Source organism: Dasypus novemcinctus, chromosome 2 (genome assembly GCF_030445035.2).
Source record: "Dasypus novemcinctus isolate mDasNov1 chromosome 2, mDasNov1.1.hap2, whole genome shotgun sequence".
NCBI classification, from domain to species: Eukaryota; Metazoa; Chordata; class Mammalia; order Cingulata; family Dasypodidae; genus Dasypus; species Dasypus novemcinctus.
The window spans coordinates 186,248,616-186,271,538 of NC_080674.1; the positions used below are offsets into that span (position 1 = coordinate 186,248,616).

General features: G+C 54.8%; 1 protein-coding gene across 3 annotated transcripts in view; it reads left to right on the plus strand.

The window, feature by feature from the left end:
- Positions 1–21,607, plus strand: part of CPLX2 (complexin 2) — a 91,263-nt gene extending 69,656 nt beyond the window's left edge. The window contains exons 1-4 of one of the 3 annotated variants that reach the window (XM_058282434.2): positions 2,317–2,716; positions 16,334–16,452; positions 16,604–16,779; positions 17,464–21,607. In XM_058282434.2, coding sequence (XP_058138417.1) covers positions 16,422–16,452; positions 16,604–16,779; positions 17,464–17,661 — 405 coding nt within the window. In that variant the 5' untranslated portion in view covers positions 2,317–2,716; positions 16,334–16,421 and the 3' untranslated portion in view covers positions 17,662–21,607. Of the gene's footprint in view, positions 1–2,316; positions 2,717–9,466; positions 9,861–16,333; positions 16,453–16,603; positions 16,780–17,463 lie in introns of those variants that run through there. The other 2 variants (XM_012530809.4, XM_004449003.5) reach the window with 2 other exon arrangements.
- The last annotated feature ends 1,316 nt before the right edge of the window (positions 21,608–22,923 follow it).

Consider the following 22,923-nt stretch of genomic DNA (forward strand, 5'->3'; position numbering starts at 1 on the left):
TCCCCGACAAGGGCTCAGAAACAAGAGGTCAGGGCATACCCAGGAATCACAAGTCACGTGTGGTTGATGGAGCACTGGCACCCATGAAGGAGCTGGGGAGACTTGTCACAGTCTGACCCTGGGAAGACCCAGAAGGCCAATTTGGCATTGGGAAGACATCAGAAGGTCTTATATCAGTTGGGATCCTTTGGGTTGCAAGCAAAAGAAGAAACAACTTTAAGCAGCTTTAACAAGAACAAGCAAGGCAGAGGGATATTATTGGCTCATCAAAATGACAAGTCCTGGGAGAGCTACAGGTCCAGCTTGATCAATGTCACCAGGTAGGGTTTCTCACGCTCCTTTTCTCGGCAATGCTTTGGTCTGAGCTGGTCCCCATTTGGGGCTCCACTTTCCCTCAGAAACCCAACTCACATCACAGTGGAGGCAAAAGGAGAGTCCAATTCCCTTAGCTCAAGAGGAAGTCTCGGGATAAAATGGACCTGATCTGGGGCATGTGCCTATCCCCGGATCAATCTTGGGGACCAGAGGAATGGTGGATGCAGATGGGGTTAGCCCAGGTCAGGTGACCCACCCATGCAGCCAAATGAAGTGCACAGGTTGGCTCCTCCAAAGCCAGTGCCACATGACGGAGGGGTGGGTGCTCTGGGTGGCAAAATCAGCTGCGTCTACTATGTGTTTTCAGGGGGGAAAACGATGTGATTGCAGATACTTGTTTTAGAAAGCTACGATTCTCTTACAAGATCTGGAAGCCAGTTAGAAAGCAGATTAGAAGGCAAGCGTGCAGGCAGGTCATAGGAGCCTGGCTGAGCCCAACTGAGCAAAAGTGAACAAAGGGCTGCCACAGAGGGGGATCTATTGTTTACGTTCTTAGGGCATAATCCCGCAGCCCTTATCTACAGCCCCTCATCACCTTGATCACCTTCAGACCTAGAATACCCAGTTTCCCTTCTGACCCGCCTGTGCCAGCGTGCCCTAGCATGTCACCCAAACTCTGGGGCCAGTCACTCTGAGGCTGCAGACCCAGGCCGGGCTTCTGGAAAGCTACCCAAAACCCCTCTAGGGATTCGGCCACCTTTCTTTTTTTTCTTTTTTTTTTTTAAGATTTATTTATTTCTCTCCCCCTCCCCCCCACCCCCGTTTGTCTGGTCTCTATTTGCTGTGTGTTCTTTGTCCGCTTCTGTTGTTGTCAGCGGCACGGGAATCTGTGTTTCTTTTTGTTGCATCATCTTGTTGCGTCAGCTCTCCGTGCGTGCGGCACCATTCCTGGGCAGGCTGCACTTTCTTTTGCGCTGGGTGGCACTCCTTGCGCGTGGGGCTCCCCTACATGCGTGGCAGGGCACTCCTTGCGCGCATCAGTACCGTGCGTGAGCCAGCTTCGGCCACCTTTCAACACACATCAAGCTGCACACAGTCCACTGCCCCTTGGCTGTGTTACCCTGATCAAGCCTCTTCACCTCTCTGAGTCTCAATACCCCTATCAGTAAAGTGGAGATGGTGGCACTGAAGGTCACGGAGACGCTGGGGCGGGGATTAAATCAGATAAAGTGTATGAATCACCTCCGTGGTCAGAGGCTCAGTGAATGAAAATCCCTTCCCTCTTTAGCCTCCTAAGCTTTGCCCTGGCTTCATCTTCCCAAGGCCTCTCCAACCCGCTTGCTTGTTTGCCAAATCCAAGGGGTTTTGTTTTATTTTGGCTTTTTTTCCCTGTCGGCGAGAAACAACAGGAAGTTGAATGGCAAGGAGCAGTTGTTTTTAGATTCGTGGGTGGAAAATTCCTCCTGGTCCTGGACCTGAAATCTAAGCCTCCTCTGAACTTCCTTCAGGCAGCTCCCACTTGGGGACACAATGTCCCAGTCCTTGGTATACTGGAGAGGAAGGGAGGAAGTCAAGATAGTGGTGAAGAAGTATTCCAAGTGCCTCCCCATTTTCCTCCAAGCTTTGAATTCTTTCTCATTCCAACTTAAACTTGGGGAAATCGTGAGGCAGAGTTCTTTGGCCAAGGAGACTGTCAAAGCCGCCTTTGATGCTAACAGCACCCCAAACTCCAGAAAAGAATACCCTTCCTCGCTCAGATATTGGAAGGGGAAAGGAAATTAACGCTTCCCATGTTGTTTTATCCGAGCTTTGCCACCCCCGGGAGGTAGGGATCATCTCCGCATTGCACCGATGAGGAAAGGAAATCTCAGAAAAAAACATCGCCTGCTCCAGTCACCTGGTCAGCAAAGGGCGACGGCCGAGACACTTGCCCGTCTTTTCTCCCAGGGCCCCGGGCTGTCTTCTCCTCCTCCGTGCCTTGGGGAAGGCTTGGGCAGCCCCAGAGGCTTCATGTGTCAGGAGCAGGTGCCAGCTGCCCCTGCCCCTTCCCTGCTTCGGGCTTGCAATTCCATCTGGCTCACAAGCTGTGTGTTTTTTGATTCTCCTCCTCAGAGAGCCCTCTTCACTAGGACAGCACTTAGCGTGCTGTATTATTGTCGACTGTTTGTGGGCAGCTCTCCCCGGCTCGCTGGCTTCTGAGTGCTTCGAATCACAGAGTCTCAGATCTGAAAGGATCTTGAGAGTGTGCGAAACGCTCCGCGTGTCATCTCTCTGTGGTGTATTTGCATGGCTCGCTGTGGAATACAGAGAGGGAAGAGAAGACCCCAGGAACATCTTCTACACCTTTGTCTGCCTAGGAGGGCGCCTGGCTCGTCAGAGACCCTCGACAGACGGCGGTTGAGTGAGTGAGAAATACACACTGCGTGGGGTTGTCGCGCAGCTAAGGGGGCTGTCATCTGGAAGGTCCCTAGAACAACCCTGGGCAGGCTGGAGGTGCTGAAGAAGCGTGGAGCTGTGTGTGCCGAGTTGGGACTGAGGAAACCTTCACGGGAGATGGGAGATTTGAGTTTCGTTAACTTGCTGTGTGACCTCGAGAAAGCCCCTTCCCCTTTCTAGGCCTCAGTTTCCCTATCTGTAAATCAAGGCCACTGGATTGGATGACCAGAAATGTGCCTTTACACCGCTGAGTTTTTACCCAAGTGGCACTTCACCCCTCCCCAAAACACACGCGCAGACCTACACGCGTGCCAGACAATCTCCCAACGGTGCTCCGACGCCCCGCGGCTGCTCTCGTTCTTTCCTTTCCTTGGCCAGGGGCCCCATGAGCTTATTAATGTCTGTTGTCCATGTCCCTCGGATAACCCTGCGTTAGTAAAACAGCAATAACGCCTCTAGTTTATCAAAGAGCAAGATCTCGCTTGCAGGCTAGGGTGTGCTGGGCTCCCGCAGCAAACAGAAGCCATATCCGCCTTGCTCACGCTCTCAACGCAGGGCCGCCTGTGCCAAGATGGAAAAGGCATCTATCTCCTCGAATGTGGGTGACAAAGGGGAAGCAGCCTTTCAAGGGACAAGGGGAAGTTTTCCACTCCAAAAGGAACAAAAAGGCTGAAAAATCCAAATTCCTCCTCGAACAGGAACAAAATCACACTCCAGGGTCATTTCCATCTCCACAATTCTAGATGTTAAGATTCATTGAATTTAAGATTCTAAAGTTGTGAGTGTAGGCATTAATTGAGTCTGAGGTTCTATTAATCCTAAAAGACTCCATGACTCTGTGATTCTGTTCTTCTGTTAAGGCGAGGGCCCAGATGATATTCTATTTGCTCAAAAGTGGGGGGTTTCAATAGTGGGTGCATCAGAAGCACTTGAGGCGTTTGGTAAAAGGTACAAATCGCTGATCTCCAGCTTTAGAGATTTCGATTTGGTCCATGCGGCGTGAAACCCAGGAATCTGCGATTTTTTCACAAGGCCCCCCACCCCAGTGGCTTTGAATTGGACCGAATCACTCTTTAAGATCTAGTGTCCAAGGGAGACTGGAACTCTAGGTTCTGTGATTCTAAACTGGCCTTATGAGTCTAGAATTCTGTAGCTCTGTTATTCCATCTCCATGTGCCTAAAGAAAGGATTCTGAGATAGAAAGACCACCTTTCCTAGCCTGGGGGAGGGGAAAAGGGACCAAGTGTCCCAGGCTGGAGGGACACTTAGGAACAGGAGCCTCCTAAGGGCACAGAAAGCAAACTTTGATGCTGCAGCGGTTGTGCCTGAGCAGGTCCAGAGCTAGGACTCAGGAAAGCAGGGGCTTGGCCAAGTGGGTTGACTCTGGAGGGTCCCGTGCTTCTGGGGTCAGCAGAGAAGAGGTCCTGAGGAGCAAGCGGGGACATCAACCAACCACATCCCAAAGAGTTGGGAGGACTGAGGTCGGAGGAGGGGAAGCAGCAGTCATGGGCATGAGCTCAAAAAAGAACCAGAAGCAAGAGAGGAAAGATTCATCACCAAAACATCCTCCCGGTGACGGTTGGCGGGGGGACGGCAGACTGGTGCGGCAGACATGAAAATGGAAGGTTTCAGGAAAGCTCCAGATGAGAGGGAGCTAACTGTGTGGGGATATCCCGGGGTACAAAGAGGACTGCTTTGACATGCTAATGAATGCCTGGATCGGGAAGGGTGGGGATGGGATGAAGGGCTGCCAGGACCTGGGAGCAGCTGGAAGGCGGCTGCTGGGCTCCGGGCATCTGAGCTGGGTGCAGGGCTCTGGCTAGAGAGGGCTCTGCACGGAATTTCTTCAGAACCTGGGGCCCTCTTCCTGGGAAATAAAAGTGGTGAGTGGGACCCTGGAGTCTCCGCAGATTCCCAGGTGGGGCAGGGGCCGGCAGGTTGAGTTGGGGGAAGAAAAGAAGGGGTGATTACTCTTGATAACACTGCATATCTGCACCGAGACACACTCCTGGCTGTACATACACACTCCTAATGGACCACACACAAGGACAGTGACACACACACCCGTCCCCGCGGTGCACATACATCGGCACCCTTATCACTGATGGCCACAACAAATACGTGCATCTGCATCTCACACCGAGGCAAGACCCTCTCACCCGTGTCGTCCCTCATAGACGGTGAACTTAACACCGCTGCACAGAAATGTGCCCAGACGTTTCTCATGTGCCCAGAGCCTTTGAGTCTCACCTGGGCGAGGTAAATGGCACTGAGTCTCTGTTCTTGGATGTACAGTGCACAACCTGCACAGCTGGATATAGCAGTCGTCTCGCCCGACACCCAAACTATCAGGCAACGCCACTGGCACATTCCCCTCTAACAATCACGCGCTTGGCTTGACACTGTCACACACTGTTCATACGCCACTCCACCTGGAGAGTCACAGCTGCCTGATCTCATCAGCACCTGTTTCCCCCCACCTGGGTGCTGCCGCCCTCCCACCTGCAGAGGCACTGGGGCGGGGAGCGGGGGACACCCACAAACGCACCATTGCATGCTGATAGGTTTGCCTTCATGCTGCATCATTGCACGTTGAAGGAGGCAGGCTGGGACCCTCCCATCCCACCCTGACATTTTCGGTGACAAGGGGGGAGGCGCTCGTCAGATGAGCAAGGTGGCCTCGAGCCCTGCTCCGTGTACCACCCCCGCAGTTCTGTTTCTGCCTCTGGCACACGGCCACCCCCTGAAACCAAGACCAACGCTGCCCCTCCAGGCTCAAGCGAGAATGGCAGGCTGGGGAGCCAGCCTCTAGAGCGAGCAGCTCTCTCCCTGCAGCCACCAGCAAAACTCCCAGCTGAGGTCAGGTCCAGCCGGCAAGCTCCAAAGCCGGGCTGGGGGTGGGGTGGAGGAGCAGGGGTAGGTGCCCGGCACTTCCTAAAAGCCTTCTCCCCCACCCGTGCCTGGCACCCAGAGTGTCCTTGGTACTGAAGCAATTGCAGAGCAAAAAGGGCTGGCCTCTGGACCAGCACCCCGGCGACGCCAGCCTCACTGATCAGCACATTCAGGGACTGTGACAGTTGTCATTCTTCACACGTTGTTCCTCGAGCCTCACACAAAGCACCGTCATTAGCTCTCTTGATTGGCTTCCTAGTGAACATTCAAGGCATGGCTCATTTTTTCAAAATCGGTTCAAATCTGGACCCCTCCCCCAGCCCACGGGCTCATAAATAAAATGGGAACTCAGCGCCCGCCGGGGTATGGCACCTTAAGCCAAGCCACATCCATATTTTACCAGGTAACTCTTAGGAGCTGCCTACAGGGCAGGCCCTGCCGAGCCCCGAGGCTGGGCCTGTCCGCTCCTGCTTTTTCTCCCGCTCCCTCCCAGGTGGCTGGGTCAGGGATGCAGGAGATGAAGGAAACGCTGACCACCCACGTGACTAGAGGACCTCGAAATGGGTGTGAATTCATGGCAGGATTTTCCCCCCTTTTAGTGAGAAACTGGAGAAGAGAGAAACTATAAATGTCAATGTGAAAAAAAACCTATAGAGCAAAAGTCACATTTCCATAGACTGTAGGATGTGTTGGAAGAGAAGCAGCTCTCTGGTAGAAGGACCACAGAGCTCAGTTTCGGACAGGGCTGGAAATCCTCTGGGCCTCAACTTCCCCATCTTTAAAGTAGGATTTTTTTTCCTATGATAGACTTTATTTTTTAGATCAGTTTTAGGTTTACAGAAAAAAATTGTACAGAAAAGAGAGTTCCCATGTGCCCCCTCCTTGCTCTCATAGGTTCCCCTAGTATTAACATCTTGTGTCACATTTGTTTGAACTTTTTTTTTTAAGATTTATTTATTTATTTATTTCTCTCCCCTCCCTCCCCTCCCCCCTCCCCGCACCCCGGTTGTCTGCTCTCTGAGTCTATTTGCTGCGTCTTCTTTGTCCGCTTCTGTTGTTGTCAGCGGCACAGGAATCTGTGTTTCTTTTTGTTGCGTCATCTTGTTGTGTCAGCTCTCCATGTGGGCGGCACCATTCCTGGGCAGGCTGCACTTTCTTTTGCGCTGGGTGGCTCTCCTTACGGGGCGCACTCCTTGCACGTGGGGCTCCCCTATGCGGGGGACACCCCTGCGTGGCACGGCACTCCTTGTGCGCATCAGCGCTGCACATGGGCCAGCTCCACACGGGTCAAGGAGGCCCGGGGTTTGAACCGTGGACCTCCCATGTGGTAGACGGACGCCCTCACCACTGGGCCAAGTCCGCCGCCCTGTTGTAACTGTTGAACCAATATCAATGCATTATTACTACCTGAATGTAGTTTGCACTAGAGTTCACTCCTTGTGTTGGTCAGGTCTATGGATTTTGCCAAATGCATAATGCCATGTATCCACTGTTAGGATATCACACAGAATATTTTCACTGCTCTAAAAATGCCCTGAAGTAGGGTTTTGTGTGATTAAAGTATTTGAAGTAGGGTTTTGTATGATTAAAGTATTTTACATAAAGCACCCAGGTTAGCGTCTGAGACATAATAGAAGCTCAGATGGTTGCTATGATTAGTAGTATTGTAATCATTAGGAAACACTTATAAGAGTTAGCAACTTTCCTCCACTGATAACAGAAGCGTGTCCAGGCTAGTAACACTGGACAGGGAGCAAATATTTGTTTCTCCACCTCCTTTCTTCAGGGGGAAGAATCAATGGCTGAAATGTCATGAATTAACCCCATTCAACAGGGTGAAGCCACCAAAACTTGATCCAAGCTTTCCTTCTGCTACTCACCAACAAGGTTTTCTGCAGCTAGACACAGGGTCAGCTCAGCTCATGTAGTTTTTATAGACTTATAGAAGCCTGAGTTCAAAGTCCATCCTCCCACTCAACCTCCCAGGGATGGGGAACTCACTACCTCACATGAGGTGGGCCATACTATGGCTGGCCAGCTCCAATTAATAGAAAGTTCTTCCTTTGTATAGAGCTTAGATCTGCCTCCCTTTACCTTTCCTCCACTGCCCTAGTTCTTTTTTTTTTCTCTTCAGCATTTGTAAAAACAAGAGTACTTCCCTTTCCTTGTTATGGTCATTTATTCATTCAACAAGCATTTCCTTAGCACCTACTTTGACAGCCACCATGCTAAGTGGTGGAATTATAAATCAAGTAAGACTTGCCAGTCCTTCGAAGCCCCCTCAGTTCTCTTTCTGGTGAACATCTCCAAATCCTTCAACCTTCCCTCATTTGAGCTGATTTCCTGACACCAATCCCTGAGCCATCCCTCTTCTTTCTAAACATACTCAAGCTTGTCAAAGTCCACCTTATGTGTGGTGGCCTGAACTCAGCTCGGTATTTTTCTGAAGGCTAAGCTAAGTTAGGTTTTCAGTCCGACTTGGCCGACATTCATGTCAAAGGCAATGAGAGTTGTGGAAAAACCCCAATCATAACTACAACGCTGCCACCCAGTCCCACTCACTGAGCCTCTGTTCTCAGAGAACAGGGATGAAGGAGGGAGAGAGGGAGCCGGTGGTTCTTGCAATGACATGATGTCATCTCTCCCTGCCCAGAACTCTGCTCAGGATTTAGTGACATATCTAAGTCACTAGGCTCAAACAGCCTCCCCCTAACCACTCCCTTCAGTGTCTGCCTCAGGAAAGGAAAGGAAAACAGTGAGCCTGCTGATGTCCCAATGCTGTGCTAAACAAAGGAAGGGCCTTCCCTGCACAGAGCCCCACAGCCTGGAAGAGAGAGCAGAGATGAGCTTCAGAAGGTGATGCTCCGGGGGGTGAGAGTGACCCAGGGCTTCTGATTTTGCGGGTCCCCCCACTTTGAGGCCTCTGCTGTGACGGGTGTAAAGGAACAGTCCGCCTTATTGGAACAAAAAGCCCACCTCCTTCCTCTCCCCAATCCTATTCTTCTGCAGCTTCTGCCGTTCCTCCTTTGGAATGGAGCCATCCCTTACAGAAGCAGAAGCCATCTCCACTCTGGCATTACCCTGACTGATGCTTAAACTCCTTCAAATCTTTCAAAGACCTGGTGTAAGGCCCCTCCCCTCCGAAGCCATTTTCCTACGCATTGGACTGGATGAAAGGAAGCATTTTTGAGCCAAAAGATGGCAGGCAGAATGGAAAGTCTCATTGGGGGGGGGGGGGGAGAGAATGAAAAGAGGAGAGTGAGAGGAGAAACAAAAGCTGGGGGAAGGAAAGAAATGACCTTCCAGAATAAACTTGGCCAGAGAGATTCCTTATTCTTCAGATGGAAAAGAGATTCGTGAGTGACTCATCTAAGGTGCCGCTGTCATTGTGCCGCGTCTCCTCTCTCTGGGTCTGCATGGAGGTCCCTTACTCCCTATGGGGCCCTTCCCCACACTGATCCATCAGCCTTTCTTGAGCACCCATGAAGCCAAGCAGGAGGTTGAGGGGAAGCGAAGATAACCCGGCCTTGGTCTCCACCTGGAGGGCCTCAGGGGCAAACACTTGGAAGTCAGAAACAGGGGCGTGTCTAGGAGGTGGCAGAACAGAGGAGGGTGTGACCGATTCTGCCTGGAGCAATCAAGGAGGACTTTCCTGGGGAAGTGACCTTTGCATTCTGCTTTAAAGAACCCTCCTGCATCCCCTGTGCCCCCCCTCCCCCAATGCTCCCTAGTGCGTTGAAGCAGCAGGCTTGTGGCCCTCAGAACTGTGGCCAGAATGACGTGGCTGCAGGGCCATTGGCTGGGGTGTCTGAGAGGAGGAAGGGGGCAGTGAAAGGCGATGGAGGACGGGGAGTGGAAAGAGAAAAGAGTGGGAGGGAGGGAGGCAAGGAGAACGGGAGAGGGAATCAGAAAGGAAGAGAGGGAGAAGAAGAGGGAGAGAGGGAAAGGAGGGAGGGGAGAGAAAAGGAGGGGGGAGAAGGAGGGAGGGAGGGAGGGAGAGAGGAGAGATTTGAATTTCCCATCTGGAAGAGGAGCGGTAGCACGTCAGGGCCCGGCCGAGGGGCGTGATTGGAGGGCGCCTTCGGCAGCAGCCGCGGCCCCGGCTCGCCTGGCGGAGCGACACGAGGCAGCGGCGGGAGCTGGCAGAGCAGGAGGAACCGCCTCGCTGGGTCCGGCCCGAGCCCTGCAGTGGTTCAGACGGGTGCGGGGACCGCCAGGTCGGTGCTGGCTGCGGGCCGGGAGGGCGGAGCCGGGGTGTGTGGGCCACGACAGGGTCCCGGCTGTCGCCTCGAGGCCGCAGGGTAGCCAGGCGAGCAGGGCAGTCTGGCTGTCCCCCAGGGCCGCCGGGGCGCGGGCAGGGGGGCTGCGCGGCGGCCGCGGGGACGCTCCCGAGCGCCCGGGCCGTGGTGCTGAAAGGACAGCTCCCCGCGAGGGGAACGCGAGCCGCACGGGCGAGCGGGGTGCAGCCGCAGCAGCCTGGGCGTGAGGGGTGGGCCCCGGGGCCAGAGACCCCCAGGCAGAAGCCCGGGACAGCCCGGCTCCCGGGGAGGCAGGACCGTCCCGAGGGCGGCGGGAGACTCAAGTCTGAACCTGGAGAAGAACTTAGAGCCCGCGGAGGTGGGGGTGAGGGGCCGTCGATCGGAGCCGCCCGGGCTCTGGGTAGCCGGGGCCCTCGTCACCTCTGGGGAGGGAGTCGCCCGCGGGGGGACAGTGAGTGAGTCACTGGGTGGCGGGAGGAGACTCGACAGACCGAAGGTGGAGGGGAGGAGAACCCAAACCCTTGCGTCGGTTGGGGACGGGGGGCCGGCTACGGGGACCATTTGTCCCCCTCCCCGGAGAAGCGGAGGTTCGAGCGGCACATGCCGGTTCGCAGGGGTCAAAAGGCGCGCCCTGGTCCCCACGGTGCTCCGCTGCCGGCCCCACGCTGCCCTCTCCCCCAACAAAGTTTGAGACCCGGCTGCGTCTTGGGGTTGGAGCGATGTGTGTTGGGGGCAGGGGCGCGCTCGGAGGCCACCGGGAGCCCCAGAGCAGAGCTGCTCGGTGTGTTGGTCTCGGAGGGGGCCGCGAGAGGGGCGCCCGGGTTCCCGTCCCCTCCTGCAGTCCGGGCACGGGAAGCCCCTGCCACTTCCGCCTTTCAGCCGGAGCCTCTTCCCCACCCCCTCCCATCCCCTGCCGCCCCTTCCCTTCCGCCCACGCTTCTCCCTTCCCGGGGCGTGGGATGGGGGTGGGGGGTAGACGGACATCCGTGTCTCTGCGGCCATCAGAGTAGGGTCCCCGGCCGAAAGCAAGTAAGTCTTGAGATGAGTTGTGGTGTATGCAGCCCGGAGTTGAGCCATTAAAAAGAAAAGAAAGAAAAACAGCCACGGGGACGGGCACTGCAGGTGCCTGAGTCTGCTTGTCACGGGCGGGCCCAGACCCGAACGCCGCCTGGGGCTGAGACGGCAGAGCCGGAGAAAGTGTCTCCCTGCCTGGCAAAGAGTCGGGGAGGGGAAGCCGAAGACGCTCCCGGGGTCCCGAGTGCGTTGGAGGTGCGGAAACCTGGTGCTGCAGCACCCTCCCCTGGCGCCCTCGCCAGCACCGTCACCCTTCCCGCGCCAGCCCAGCATCCCCGCCCCCACCACCACCACCCTTCCCGCGCGGGGAGCGCCCGGAGCTCCCCGCAGAAGCGCTGAGGCGCGCCTCCTGGCGGCCTAGTCAAAATCCTCCCCGGCCGGCCACCTGCGGGCCCTCAGCCCTGCTGCAGGCCAGGACGGCAGAGGAGTCCCAAGTTCAGAGCCAGACACTCTGAACGCCGGCGCGCTCACGCACTCCCCGAAATTCAACTCAGCAAACAGGTCCTGCGGATCGACCCTCCTGCTCTCAGGGGGCCTGGGAGCCATCTAGAAGAGAAAGACCCGTCTGGACAAACAGAGCCCAAGCTGCAAGCAGGGAAGGCTGCCAGAGAAAGTGCTGCGGGGTCTCAGAGGAGGAAGACATTAGCGCATCTAGCCGATGAGATTGAGAGAACTTTCACGGAGGGTGTGTGATTTGAGAGGGATCTTAGAAAACTAATGAGGCTGCTAGTGATAGCAGATAGATATTGAGCACGTACTATGTGCCAAACTTTATTTGCATTCTCCTAATTCTCACAAGGCTTGGGCCTAGGTGCTAATATCTCCATTTTTCCAATGAAGTCATTTGCTCAAGATTACGTAGTAAGTGTTGGAGCCAGAATTTGAACTGGTAGAGATGGGGGTCAAGAGGTTCCAAGGGTGTGTGAATAACATGAATAGCCCAGGGATGTCTGAAAAGCATATGTGTTGAGATTCAGCTGGAGCACGTAGGGAATGAGAAACAAGTGGGCAAGGCAGGCAGGTGCTAGGCTGGGCAGGACTTAAGGTCAGCACAAGGACTCTGGCTGTTTAACAAGGCCACGGGGAGCCATCGCAGGAGAGGTTTGCATGAGCAGATCTGCCCTTTCGGAAGATTAAGCAGATGACCAAGTGGAGGATGGATGAGAGCTGGGGGAGGGACATAAGCAGAGGTTATGCCCGAACCCAGAACGTGGAAGCCCTGCACTAGGCATTACCTGAGCAGAAGCCTGGTGAAGCTCCAGTCTCCCGACTTCTCCTTCAGCATCCCCGTTCCAATTGGAGCTCGCCAATTCTTTGTGTGATCTCTTGTGCGGTGTCTGCCTCCCCCAGCAGACTGAATGTTGGGAGAGCAGGTGCTGGGGCTCCCTTGTTCCCTGCCTCAGTCCCAGAGCCCCGAACAGTGCTTGGCTCAGAGTAGGTGCTCAAAGACTTGTAATGTGAATGACTGAGTGATTTGAATGAGTGAAGAATTCACTGACTCTGGAGTTTTGAATTGAGGCGACTGGAACAAGGCATGCTGGAGGAAAAGATGGTTGGATGAGGTAGTTAACAATGAGACTGATCTTTAGGCAGACTGAATTTGAGATGATTGATGTGACAACATCTAGCAGGGAGTTAAAAATGGGCAGTTTGGAGAGGGGAAGGGGGGAGAACAATCTTAGCTAAAGAGGGACACTAAGCCAATAGAGGTAGATAAGATTCTCAAGGGAGCCCACGGGAGAGGGAGGGCGTGGTGAGACAGGGATGAGGTGAAAGGTTGCTTGAGGAACATCTACGTTTTAAAGGCAGAGGAGAAGAGAGAGAAAACCTGTGTGAGAAGTAGGCTGAAGACCACAAGAGTGCTGTGTCATGGAATTCAAGAGGAGATTGGAGAAGAAGGCAGGAAAAAGTGAGGGGTGTCGGCAGCAGCATCTGACACTGCAGAGGGCGGGGGAAGGGGAAGGCTCTGGAAACACCGAGACCTGCGCTTAGGAGGCCCCTGGCGACTGACTAGGGCAGTTACGGCGGCAGGGCAGAAGCAGCAGGGCTTGACTGGGAGGCAAGGAAGTGGAGACAGCCAGTGCAGGCCCCTTCACCACAAAGTTAGAAGGCAGAGATTAAGGGAACGGCAGGGCTCAGGGAGGGACTTGGAGAAGGAAGGGGATGAAAGGAGATTGAGGATGTGAGGAAGAGGGAGTGATGAATGGGTCAAGATGGAGGTGTAAGGAAAGAAAATCCAGAGCACGGGCGGGAGGAGGGAAGCTCTTTCTCAGGAACTGGGAGGGAAGGAGGTTGCAGGAGCCCGTATTAGCTGGCATTGACTGTTTTGATAATGTTAACAGCCACCGTTGACTGAGCATCCACCATGGGCCAAACACATTCCATACAGTATTTCTGGTCTTTTGACGTGGTATTGTAATCCTCATTTTATAAAGAGGACCAAGACTCAGAGAGGCGAGGCCAGCTTCTCACCACCACACAGCTAAACATGGCAGATTCAGGATCTGAGTCAGGTGGGCCAGGCTCCAGAGCCCACGTACTACATGAAGGGGAAGGCAAGTCACCTGCTGGGAGAGATGGGATAGGGTAAATTGGCCCTTGAGAAATGCAGACTTGGTTAGAAGAGTCTCAACAGGATGAAAAGAAATTGCTTGACAGCTGAGAGGGCCACACTGCAACTGAGCAGCAGAACTTGGGGTGGACCCAAGAAGCTTGGCTAAATAATCCCAGTAAACCCTGAGGAGGCGCTACCTAGAGTGAGAAGGGTATGAGCACCGAGAAGACTGGGACCTTGAGAAGTACTTTGCATATGGGGAGGGGAGGAGGACAGAATGAATGTTTGCTGAATGAATGCATAGCAGCAAAGGACTCTGGAAAAGATGGTGGTTTGGTGATAGAGAGATGGCATGTTGAGTCTGAGGGGTGCTTGTGGGATATTCAGGATATTCATAGAGGAAGGTCTATGTATTTCTTGACTTATTTATTGCCTATTTTCCTACACACACACACTCCAAAATATTATCTGATGAATGACTGAATGCAGGGGATCAGTATCAGTGGTCATTAAAGTCCCTGGGATGGACAAGTTTCCCAAGGTTTGAAAGAAAGAAAAAAAAAAATGACAGGGGCTGAAGTTAGAGTTCTGGGGACCAAACCTATTTAAGAAACAGGAGGAGGAAAAGGAGCCAGCACAGGGGAGAGAGAGAACAGCCAGAGATGGGGTGGGGGCAGGGGGGTGAGGTAGCAGGGGGGAAATAGAACTGAGCTATAGAAATAGAAATATAGAAATAGAACCAAGAAGAGTCTGAGGTTATTCGGTAGCCAACAGTTCAAATGGTGCAGCCCTCCTCAACAGAAGCAGGGAAAATGGCCTTCGAGACCATCTGGTCCGGGAGAGAGGCTTGCCAGAGGCACCCAGCAACTTAGGGATGAGGCTGGAACTAAAGCCCAGGTGCCCTGTCGACCAATTTGAAACATCTCAAATTAGACTTCGGCATCCTCCCCTGCCACCTGGCAATTCCTTGAGCTCCGTGTAAACACAGACTAGGAACCCGGTGGTTCCTGAAATCATTTGGTTATTACATTGTTCATTTCCTGTTCTTAGAAATACTGTCTTTCGCAATGCCTTGAATTAAGTGAACACATCTTGATTGACTGCACTGAGCAACGCTCAAGCTCAGAATCCTGGGTCATGTTGGGTTCTCCTGCATCTCCTTGAAAAGTCCTATTCCTTTTTAGCTTGTCCCCATGAATATATATCTTCAGCAGTGGCTGGCATTTTATGAGCTCCAGCTACATACCAGGCCCTGGATCAGTGTCTTCTCTTCTCCTTCAAACATCAGTTCAAGGGCGGTCTTAACAGCCTCCCATTTTGCAGGGAACACACTGAAACTTTCCCAGGGATCCACAGTCAGTAAGTATTGGAGCCAGGATTGTGAACAAAGCATGTCTGATGCCAAAGCCCGTGGGGATGTTTTCCACTCTGGCGTGACTTTCTCTCCCACAGCAATGCATCAGGTGGTCTGATCACACAGAAGTCCTCAGATGAGCTCTTGGGCTCCATATTACAGAAAGACCTCCGTCTGCAGATGTTTTCTCATTTTGAAAGAAATGAAGAAAATCCATCATCAATGAACACCCGATGACTTTGAACTCAACCTGGTTGCTGGATCTGTTGTAGCTTTTCCGACACTGTCTCCCAGGATCCCCCTTTCCCCATAGCAAATCGTAAAAACCCCAAGTCTCTGTGGGAGGAACGGCTTTGGGGAGCAGGTCTGGCCTCAGGCGACTATCAATCCATGTCACACTGTGGATGGCTCATGGATGACCCCATCCACACCTACAAAGACATAAGTAGTGGCTTGGTCTAGTAAAGAACTAGTGAAGTCAAATGGTTAAAATAAAAAGAAAATACATAAGGTATCAGGGTTCCAATTCTCAGGGATGTAGGGGGAACCTGATAAGAATGAGGCCAAGTGGAATAGTTCCACTTTTACATATTTTGCATATTGAGATTTCCATTAAGATTCTATTTGGAGAAAAGAAAATCTTCTGAGGCAAAAATAACAATTTAAAAAAATCTAATAAAAACTTAAAGTCAGTGATCTAGCGAAAGGGGAAGGAAACCTAACATTAGCTGAGTGCCCACGAGGCCCGATGCCAGGTACTTGAATGCCCTAAGCCCATAAAGATTTAATGTCTCCAACCACCCCCCACGCCATCTAAACCAATACGAAGATGTAAAAGCTACATGTGTGCTGCAATGGATATAACTGATTTCTCCACTCGCCTAATCCCAAAAGACTGGATATGTTCAGCAAAGTTGGACACTTTCATTTTTCTCACCCGCCTCCAACCTGCTGGGGCCCCAAGCGCAGGCTCGCGTGGCTGTGGATTGATCCAGTGGCCGTCACCTGCCCAGGCTGGAATTCTCTCCAGTTTTCACAGTAACCCTGGGAAAGGAAGGAAGGAGGAAGCCGGGCCTCGGAGAGGTCAATGACTTGCTGAGGTTCACACAAAAGGAGTGGGGATGGCGTTGGAAGCCAGGTCTGCCCGACTTCAAATTCCAGGCTTTTTCCAGTATTCCTGACTTCAAACCAATTGGAGCAATATGGCCGAAAGGGAGGTTTTTCAAAAGGCTACACCTATGTGCCGGCACATAGCAAGTGATCATGTAATAGCCCCTTTGCATCTCTTTTCCCCTGGGGAGGGGGGGAGGGGCGGGGGGTTGGGGGCAGGCTCAGCCCTAGTCTGATGGTGCCCTGGAGCCTGACCAGGGGAAGCGGCCGTCTGTCTAACTCCGCCTCCCTGCCTGTCCAGGGGCCTCTCCCAACTGACCCTCAGCTCCTCCTTCGCAGGTTGGCCCATCTCCCAGAGCCGGACCTGCCAGGAGCGCTGCATGCAAATTCAGCCGTGGGCTAGGGCACGCTAACCCGAGCCGGCGGCATGGACTTCGTCATGAAGCAGGCCCTTGGAGGTGAGCCGGCGCCCTCCCGTCCCTACCCGGGGTGGGGGGGGGGGGGGCGGCCACCAGGGCGCCCGGGGCTCGCCATGCCGCGCACCCCGGGGCCCCTGCCCCCGGGCTGATCCCGGCTTCTCCCTCCCATCCATCGCACGCCTCCCCCTAGGGGCCACCAAGGATATGGGGAAGATGCTGGGCGGAGAGGAGGAGAAGGACCCCGACGCGCAGAAGAAGGAGGAGGAGCGGCAGGAGGCCCTGCGGCAGCAGGAGGAGGAGCGCAAGGCCAAGCACGCGCGCATGGAGGCGGAGCGCGAGAAGGTCCGGCAGCAGATCCGCGACAAGGTCGGCGGCCCGCGCCCCGCCGGCGGGTGGAGGAGGGCGCAGGAGGGTGCATCCCCCGAAAACCCGGCCTCCGACTCCCCTGAGCCGCAGCCCTAGCCTTAAATCTAGCTCTCTCTGAGCCTCACCGTTCTCATCAGAAAAATGGGTGTGGGGACACCTCCCTCAGAGGATCGTGGTGGGGATTTAAGAAGATCTTGCGCGTCGGAAGTACTGCGGCATTTTCTCGCTTTGGGTCCACCATCTCCGAACCTGAAACCCTTGAGGCCAAATATGTTTGGAACTCAGAATCTGGGGAGTTCAGTCAGTCCATCTGGGGCTGCCCTGGGGCCGTAGTTAAATGGTGTCGTCAATCAAGCTATAAGCAGCCTCCCATCAGTTCAGGGCAGGTTTTGCCACCAGAATTTGGTTCCAAACATATGGGGAAACTTTCAGTTTTCCCATCTTTGGGGGATTCAAAATAGTAGATAAGTTATGGTGGGCAGGTCTTGTTTTTAGAGAAAAGCCCACACAGGGTCTCTCCTTTCTCGTGCACCTGCTGAGGACCAGGTACAAGCCCACAAGGAAGGTCTCCGTGGCCCCGTTTTATCCATGAGGGAACCGCAGCGCAGGGAGTCTTCTCGATCCCGAGCCAAGTCTCCCCTTGCGCCCTCCTTCACGCTCCGTCTCTCTGCTTCCCCTCCCCAGTACGGGCTGAAGAAGAAGGAGGAGAAGGAGGCGGAGGAGAAGGCGGCCCTGGAACAGCCGTGCGAGGGCAGCCTCACCCGGCCCAAGAAGGCCATCCCGGCAGGCTGCGGGGACGAGGAGGAGGAGGAGGAGGAGAGCATCCTGGACACGGTGCTCAAATACCTGCCGGGGCCGCTGCAGGACATGTTCAAGAAGTAACGGCCCTCCTGCCCTGTCCCCACTCCACTCGTCCCTATTTTTTGTTTGTTTGTTCTTTCTTTTCTTTTTCTTTTTTTACTCAGTTATGTCTAAGTTCTGAAGGGGAAAACCTCAGTTGGCCTCTGCTCCCCTTCCCTGGCCAGGGGCTCCTCTCCCTCAGCACTCCCTTGCACCCCCCCTTCTTCCCAGGGTATCCAGTCCCCCCCACCCCCCTCCCAAATAGCTAGAGAAAGGGACGCTTTTCCCTGGCGGGGGGTGCAGAGCCCAGGGCAGACGGCCCTGGAGGTGTAAGGCCTATGTGTGGACACCCCCCCCCCCCATATGTTTCTTCACGCTCCCCACTGCCAGGAGGACCACTGTCCCCAGCCAGCCAAAGTAATGACACATTCCAGCCCTGCCCAGCATGCTGACCTTTGGCCTCTGACCCCCCCCCCAGGCCTGAAGGTCAGGGCAAGGGCATTGAGCGGCCTGGCCCTGAGGAAGGGAGTCGGGTAAACCTGCCCCAAGAGGGCACCCCAGGAGAGGCCTTGCTGAATTCTGGCCAGGCCAAGGTCTGGGCAGGAGGCTGGAGCTCTCCTTCTTCCCTCTCTTTGGTGACACCCAGCCCAGGAGCACCCTCGCCCCTAACCACTGCCTGGAGAGGCAGAGCCCCTGCCAAGCCAGTCCCTCCAAATGGATCCTCTTTGGACTTTAGCTCATCTGTGGAGGGGCCCCAGGGTAGGGTAGCCATTTGTTCCCTATGTCCCCCCCCACCTAGGTCCTGGGGCCCCACTGCCAGGCTGGGACCAGCTTGCCCAGCCAAGGGGCTGCCCAGGCCCCCCCAGAAAATACTCGGAGCCATTGGGCAGTGACGGTCCAGGCCATGGGGATCCCCCCATTGGTGCGGCCAAAGCTGCCCCCATTCCTATCCACCCACCCCTCTTCCCCACCCTGTCCCGTCATTGTGCTTCCAGGGCCCCATGGTCCCCAGGAGGACCCTTCCCAGCCAAAGCCCCAGGCCCCTGAGGAGAAGCCAGTCCCCACTTGACAGAAGGCATCTGTCCATCCATCTCATTGGCCAAGAACAAACTCTCCTCTGGGATGTGTGGAATCCAGCTGGGCCTGGCATTTGTTTTCCCCCAAATTGTCAAGGCCTCCACTCAGTCAGTTGTGTGAGAACTGGGGGTAGGGTGGGGGCGACAGGGTTGTGGGTGTGGACAGAGCAAATGTTGGAGGAGAGTGTGTGTCCAGGCCCACATGAGTGCTTGATTTTGTGTAGCCAGAGATTTTGTGTATGTGTGCATATGTTAGAGTAGATGTATATTAAGATTGTGTGTGTGTGTTAGTCATCGTGCTCACGTATTAGAGATTGTGTATATTAGACTTTGTGTGTGTGTATGTTTGAGGTGGTGTATATGAGATCATTTTATGTGTGCTAATCATCTCCTATGTATGTTAGAGATTGCACATTAGCTTGTATATGCATGCTTTCAAAACGGCATGTGTATCGGAAATGACAAGTGTGTATGTCAGAGGTTTAGAAGCGTGTGTTTGAGAGAGCTGTCAAGTGTGCTAAGTGTGTGTATGTGTGTGGGTCTACGAAGGTAGTTATGTGCTTGGGGAGTAGGAACATGAGTGTGACGCCCCTTCCCAGCTCCACGACCATCCGTCATAGGGGGCCACATCCAAAAGGAGACCTTGTCCTTGGCCTCGAGTCCTCGCACCCTTGGTGGGTTCCTGCCTGAGGCCCTCATAAGTCCACTGGGATGTGCCCAGGCAGTGCCCCAGGAAGCCATGCTGGGCCCCCACCAGGGCCTGTCCCCAAAGCAGGGGCCGGGGGGTGGGGCGACTTGCCTGCCCCTGAAGCCCCTGCGCCATTGGCCCCAGTGTGCATTCTGCAGGTTTTCCATTTTAGTGGATTTATGCTTTTCTTTCAGAGAGAGACGTGTGTCTTCTCTGTCTGTTTCCAATAGTTAAAGCCATATCAGTTAGACTGCAATACTTTAAAGACGAGACAAAACAATCCATATATTTAGGGAACCAGAAAAGTCCCCTAGTCTGTCCCTTCTCTGGGGAGCAGGGCCTCGGCAACCTCTGCTCCCTGGACTTGCTCTCCTCCCGCGCCCACTCCCCATCTCTTTGTGATCCTGTGTTCGGCCCCCCAGAGAGCCCGTGTCTGTGCCTGTGTCTCCAATGGGGGAGCCACCTCGCACCCCTGTTGTCTGCTTGTCTGTCTGTGTGTTATCCTGGGCAGGATGGTCATCTTCTAGAGCCCTGGGTCCTGGGACAGAGACAGGCAGGGCCCAGTCCAGGTGCCCCAGGCCTCCCCAGACCCTGTGTGTGAGCCCCACCTGGGAACAGGGGTGGGGCCCTGCTTGGAGTGCTCTCCCCCTTGACAGAGGCCAGAGACGTGTAAGGTGGTCCCAGGACGGAGAGTGCCAGGTAGGCAGTAGAGACTGAAGCCCAGGACGTTCCAGATGGGCAAGGGACACCAGCCATACCAGATGACCCAGGTGGACCTGAGGGATGTCAGGTCCTAGCGGGCATCTTTGGTGGTCTCTGCAGGCCCCCAAAGTGGGTTAGGGCTTTCCAGCCCCACACCAGTGACCTTCAGACTGGCCGGCTTAGTCTAAGTGCAGCAGGGCTTGTCCCCTGGAGGCAGGAGCAGGGGGAAGAATTTCCACCTGGCACATACCTGGTTCCAACCACTGCCAGGTGCTCATAGTCAGGCCCAGGGGACAAGACAACTGTCACGCTTGATATCAACCTGTGGACAGAACCTAGTGGGCGGACCCAGACAGGATATCAGTGTATGACACACTCATGGGAGGACAAACTCTATCAGGGGAAGGGATGGTCACATGCTGTGACCAGGGAGTGAGGTATGTGACCCATTGGACAGGAGGGGGATAAGTGTGATACAAACAAATGGAGCAGTGTGCATGGGACACACCTGGGAAGTGGGGCAGCAGGCCCCAGAATTCAGCGTGCCCACACGCTTTACAAGGGAGAGACCCCTGCTGGGGGAACAGGCAGGATCGATCATTTGCACATGGGTGAAGACAGAATGTGATGCAAGGGTGTGTGCCCCACCCAAGGTGGGTGTGAGTGCTTGCCGGGGAGGCCACTGCCATGCTGTATGCTTTAGGATTTACCACCAGAGAGGACAAGGGCTGCAGAAATCCCTCTGGATCTCCCCACAACAGGCGCTGGCAATGGGCCTGGATTCCCAAGAGTGGGTACCCCTTCACTCCAGGTCCAGAAGCTCTTATCTGCAAAGCTAGGTGGAGTTTGCCTCCAAAATGAAGCAGGAAGTTGAGAGACCCTCCCGGGTGTGTGTTTGAGAGAAAGAAAGAGGGAATGATAAGGAGCGAGAGATGGAGAACAGAAGAATTTCTACCCAGGTCCCTCTCAGGCAGGGCGAAGCAGCCTCCCCCCAGGCTAGAGTAGGATGGGGCGGACTCCCCAGCCCTGAGAAACCCTGGCACCCAGCCGGCAGGGTTGCCCTGCCCCATGGCCCATCCTTCTAGGGCCCCACAGGACCTGACTGCACAGAGGCTGGGGAGCCAGACTGGCTGAGGGGACAGTCCCCAGGCCCGAGGACATGCTCCGCACCGGATGGCCCCTGCCCCACTGTCCGCTCCTGCTGGCCCCGCCCTCTTACGGGCGAGAGGACGGGAAGTGCTGTGCTGGCCCCCGGGGGGGCGGACAGACTCCAGGGAGACCCGGATCAGGACGACCATCCTGCCCGCGCGGGGGAAGCCCTTCCCACACTCGTGCTGTGTCCTCGTTGCTCTGCTTCCTTTAAATGTGTCAGTGCCTGGGGGGAGGGCAGGGGCACCCCTTCATGCCCCCCTGAACCTGACCAAAAGCCATGGCTGTTGCTCCCCCTTCGTATGACGCAAATGCTAAATACAGATGTACAAACCAACCATGACAACAAAGGAAAAAAAAACCTTGTACAGCAGCTCTCAGTCCGTCTGTCCTCTTTTTTCCATCGGCATGACCAGGGCCAAACAGGAGGCACCAGCTCACCACAGGCAGGTGGGAGGGGTGGTGTGGGAAACAACCACAGAGACCGGGAGCCCCAGAAAATCTTCGGTTTCACCCTCGCTTCTGGCCAGCACGCTGTGGCTGCTACCCCAGAAGTCAACTGAGGCCACAGTTTCAGGGTCACTCGGCCTCTCCGCCCTCCAAAGCCAGCCATTCAACCCCAGGGCCTGGGTGGGCCGCAAGCCCAGACCCCATCTCTGACCATCGTCAGGGTCAAGTTCCTTGGGATGCAGCATCCTGGGTTATGGCCAGGTCACGCCAGCAGGCAGAGGCACGACAGATGGAGGACCTGCTCTTTGCCAGTCAGTGTGCAGTCTGTGGGACACACACAGAGGACACCCTCGACATTCTCCCGGGACACAGGCACCCGCCAGGCCTTGGTGAAGAGTCAGCACCAGCTGGAACCCAGAAGGGAAGGGCGCACCCAACATCCCAGGAGACCTCGCCGCGCCCCGCTGCCCGGCCCTAAGTCAGGCCCGGTCCTCTCTCTGCTTGGCTGGCCACCCTCTCCATGGGGCTCCCAGCCTCTGCTTCCTCCCTTCCATCCATCCCTTCCCAGCCACCCCGTCCCTATCCAGAGGACTCATCTAAAATGCAAACTTGATTTTGTCACTCCCCTGCCCAACACCCTTCAGTGGTTTCCCACTGTCTATAGGGTAACATCAAAATTGCCAAAATGGTCCTATGTGATGTGACCGAGACCTGACCCAACTCTGTTCTCCAAGCCCACCAAGCACCCCACTCACCCCACACACCATGCTGTTCCATGTTGGCATAAGTGAGCCCCTCCGCCTGGAATGGTGTCTTTCTCCTCTCTAGTACATCCTCTCACTTCTCAAGATCCAACTGAACTGTCACCTTCTCTGTGATGTCCACCCTTGTTGGGCTCACACCACACGGAGCATCACAGCTGAGGCCTCAGACAGTGCTGGGTTTGCATGCAGGCTCACCACCTAGCAGAGTGACTCTGAGCACCGCCTGCCAAGTATTTTGCAGATTCTGTTGTAACTCAAGTCCCTGCGCCTGTCTCCCTCACTAGCTTGGGAGCTCTGGAAGGGCAGGGTGACTTGGGCCCTGCTGCCTCCAGCACCCAGCATATGCTCTGACCCACAGTGGGTGCTCAGGAGCCCATGCTGGCTTGCAGTCCAAGCAGTCTCTGAGCCATCTATTTGGTGGGCACAGTCACTTTTCTTTTAGCTCTGTGCAGCCACTGGGTAATGGGGGGAAAGG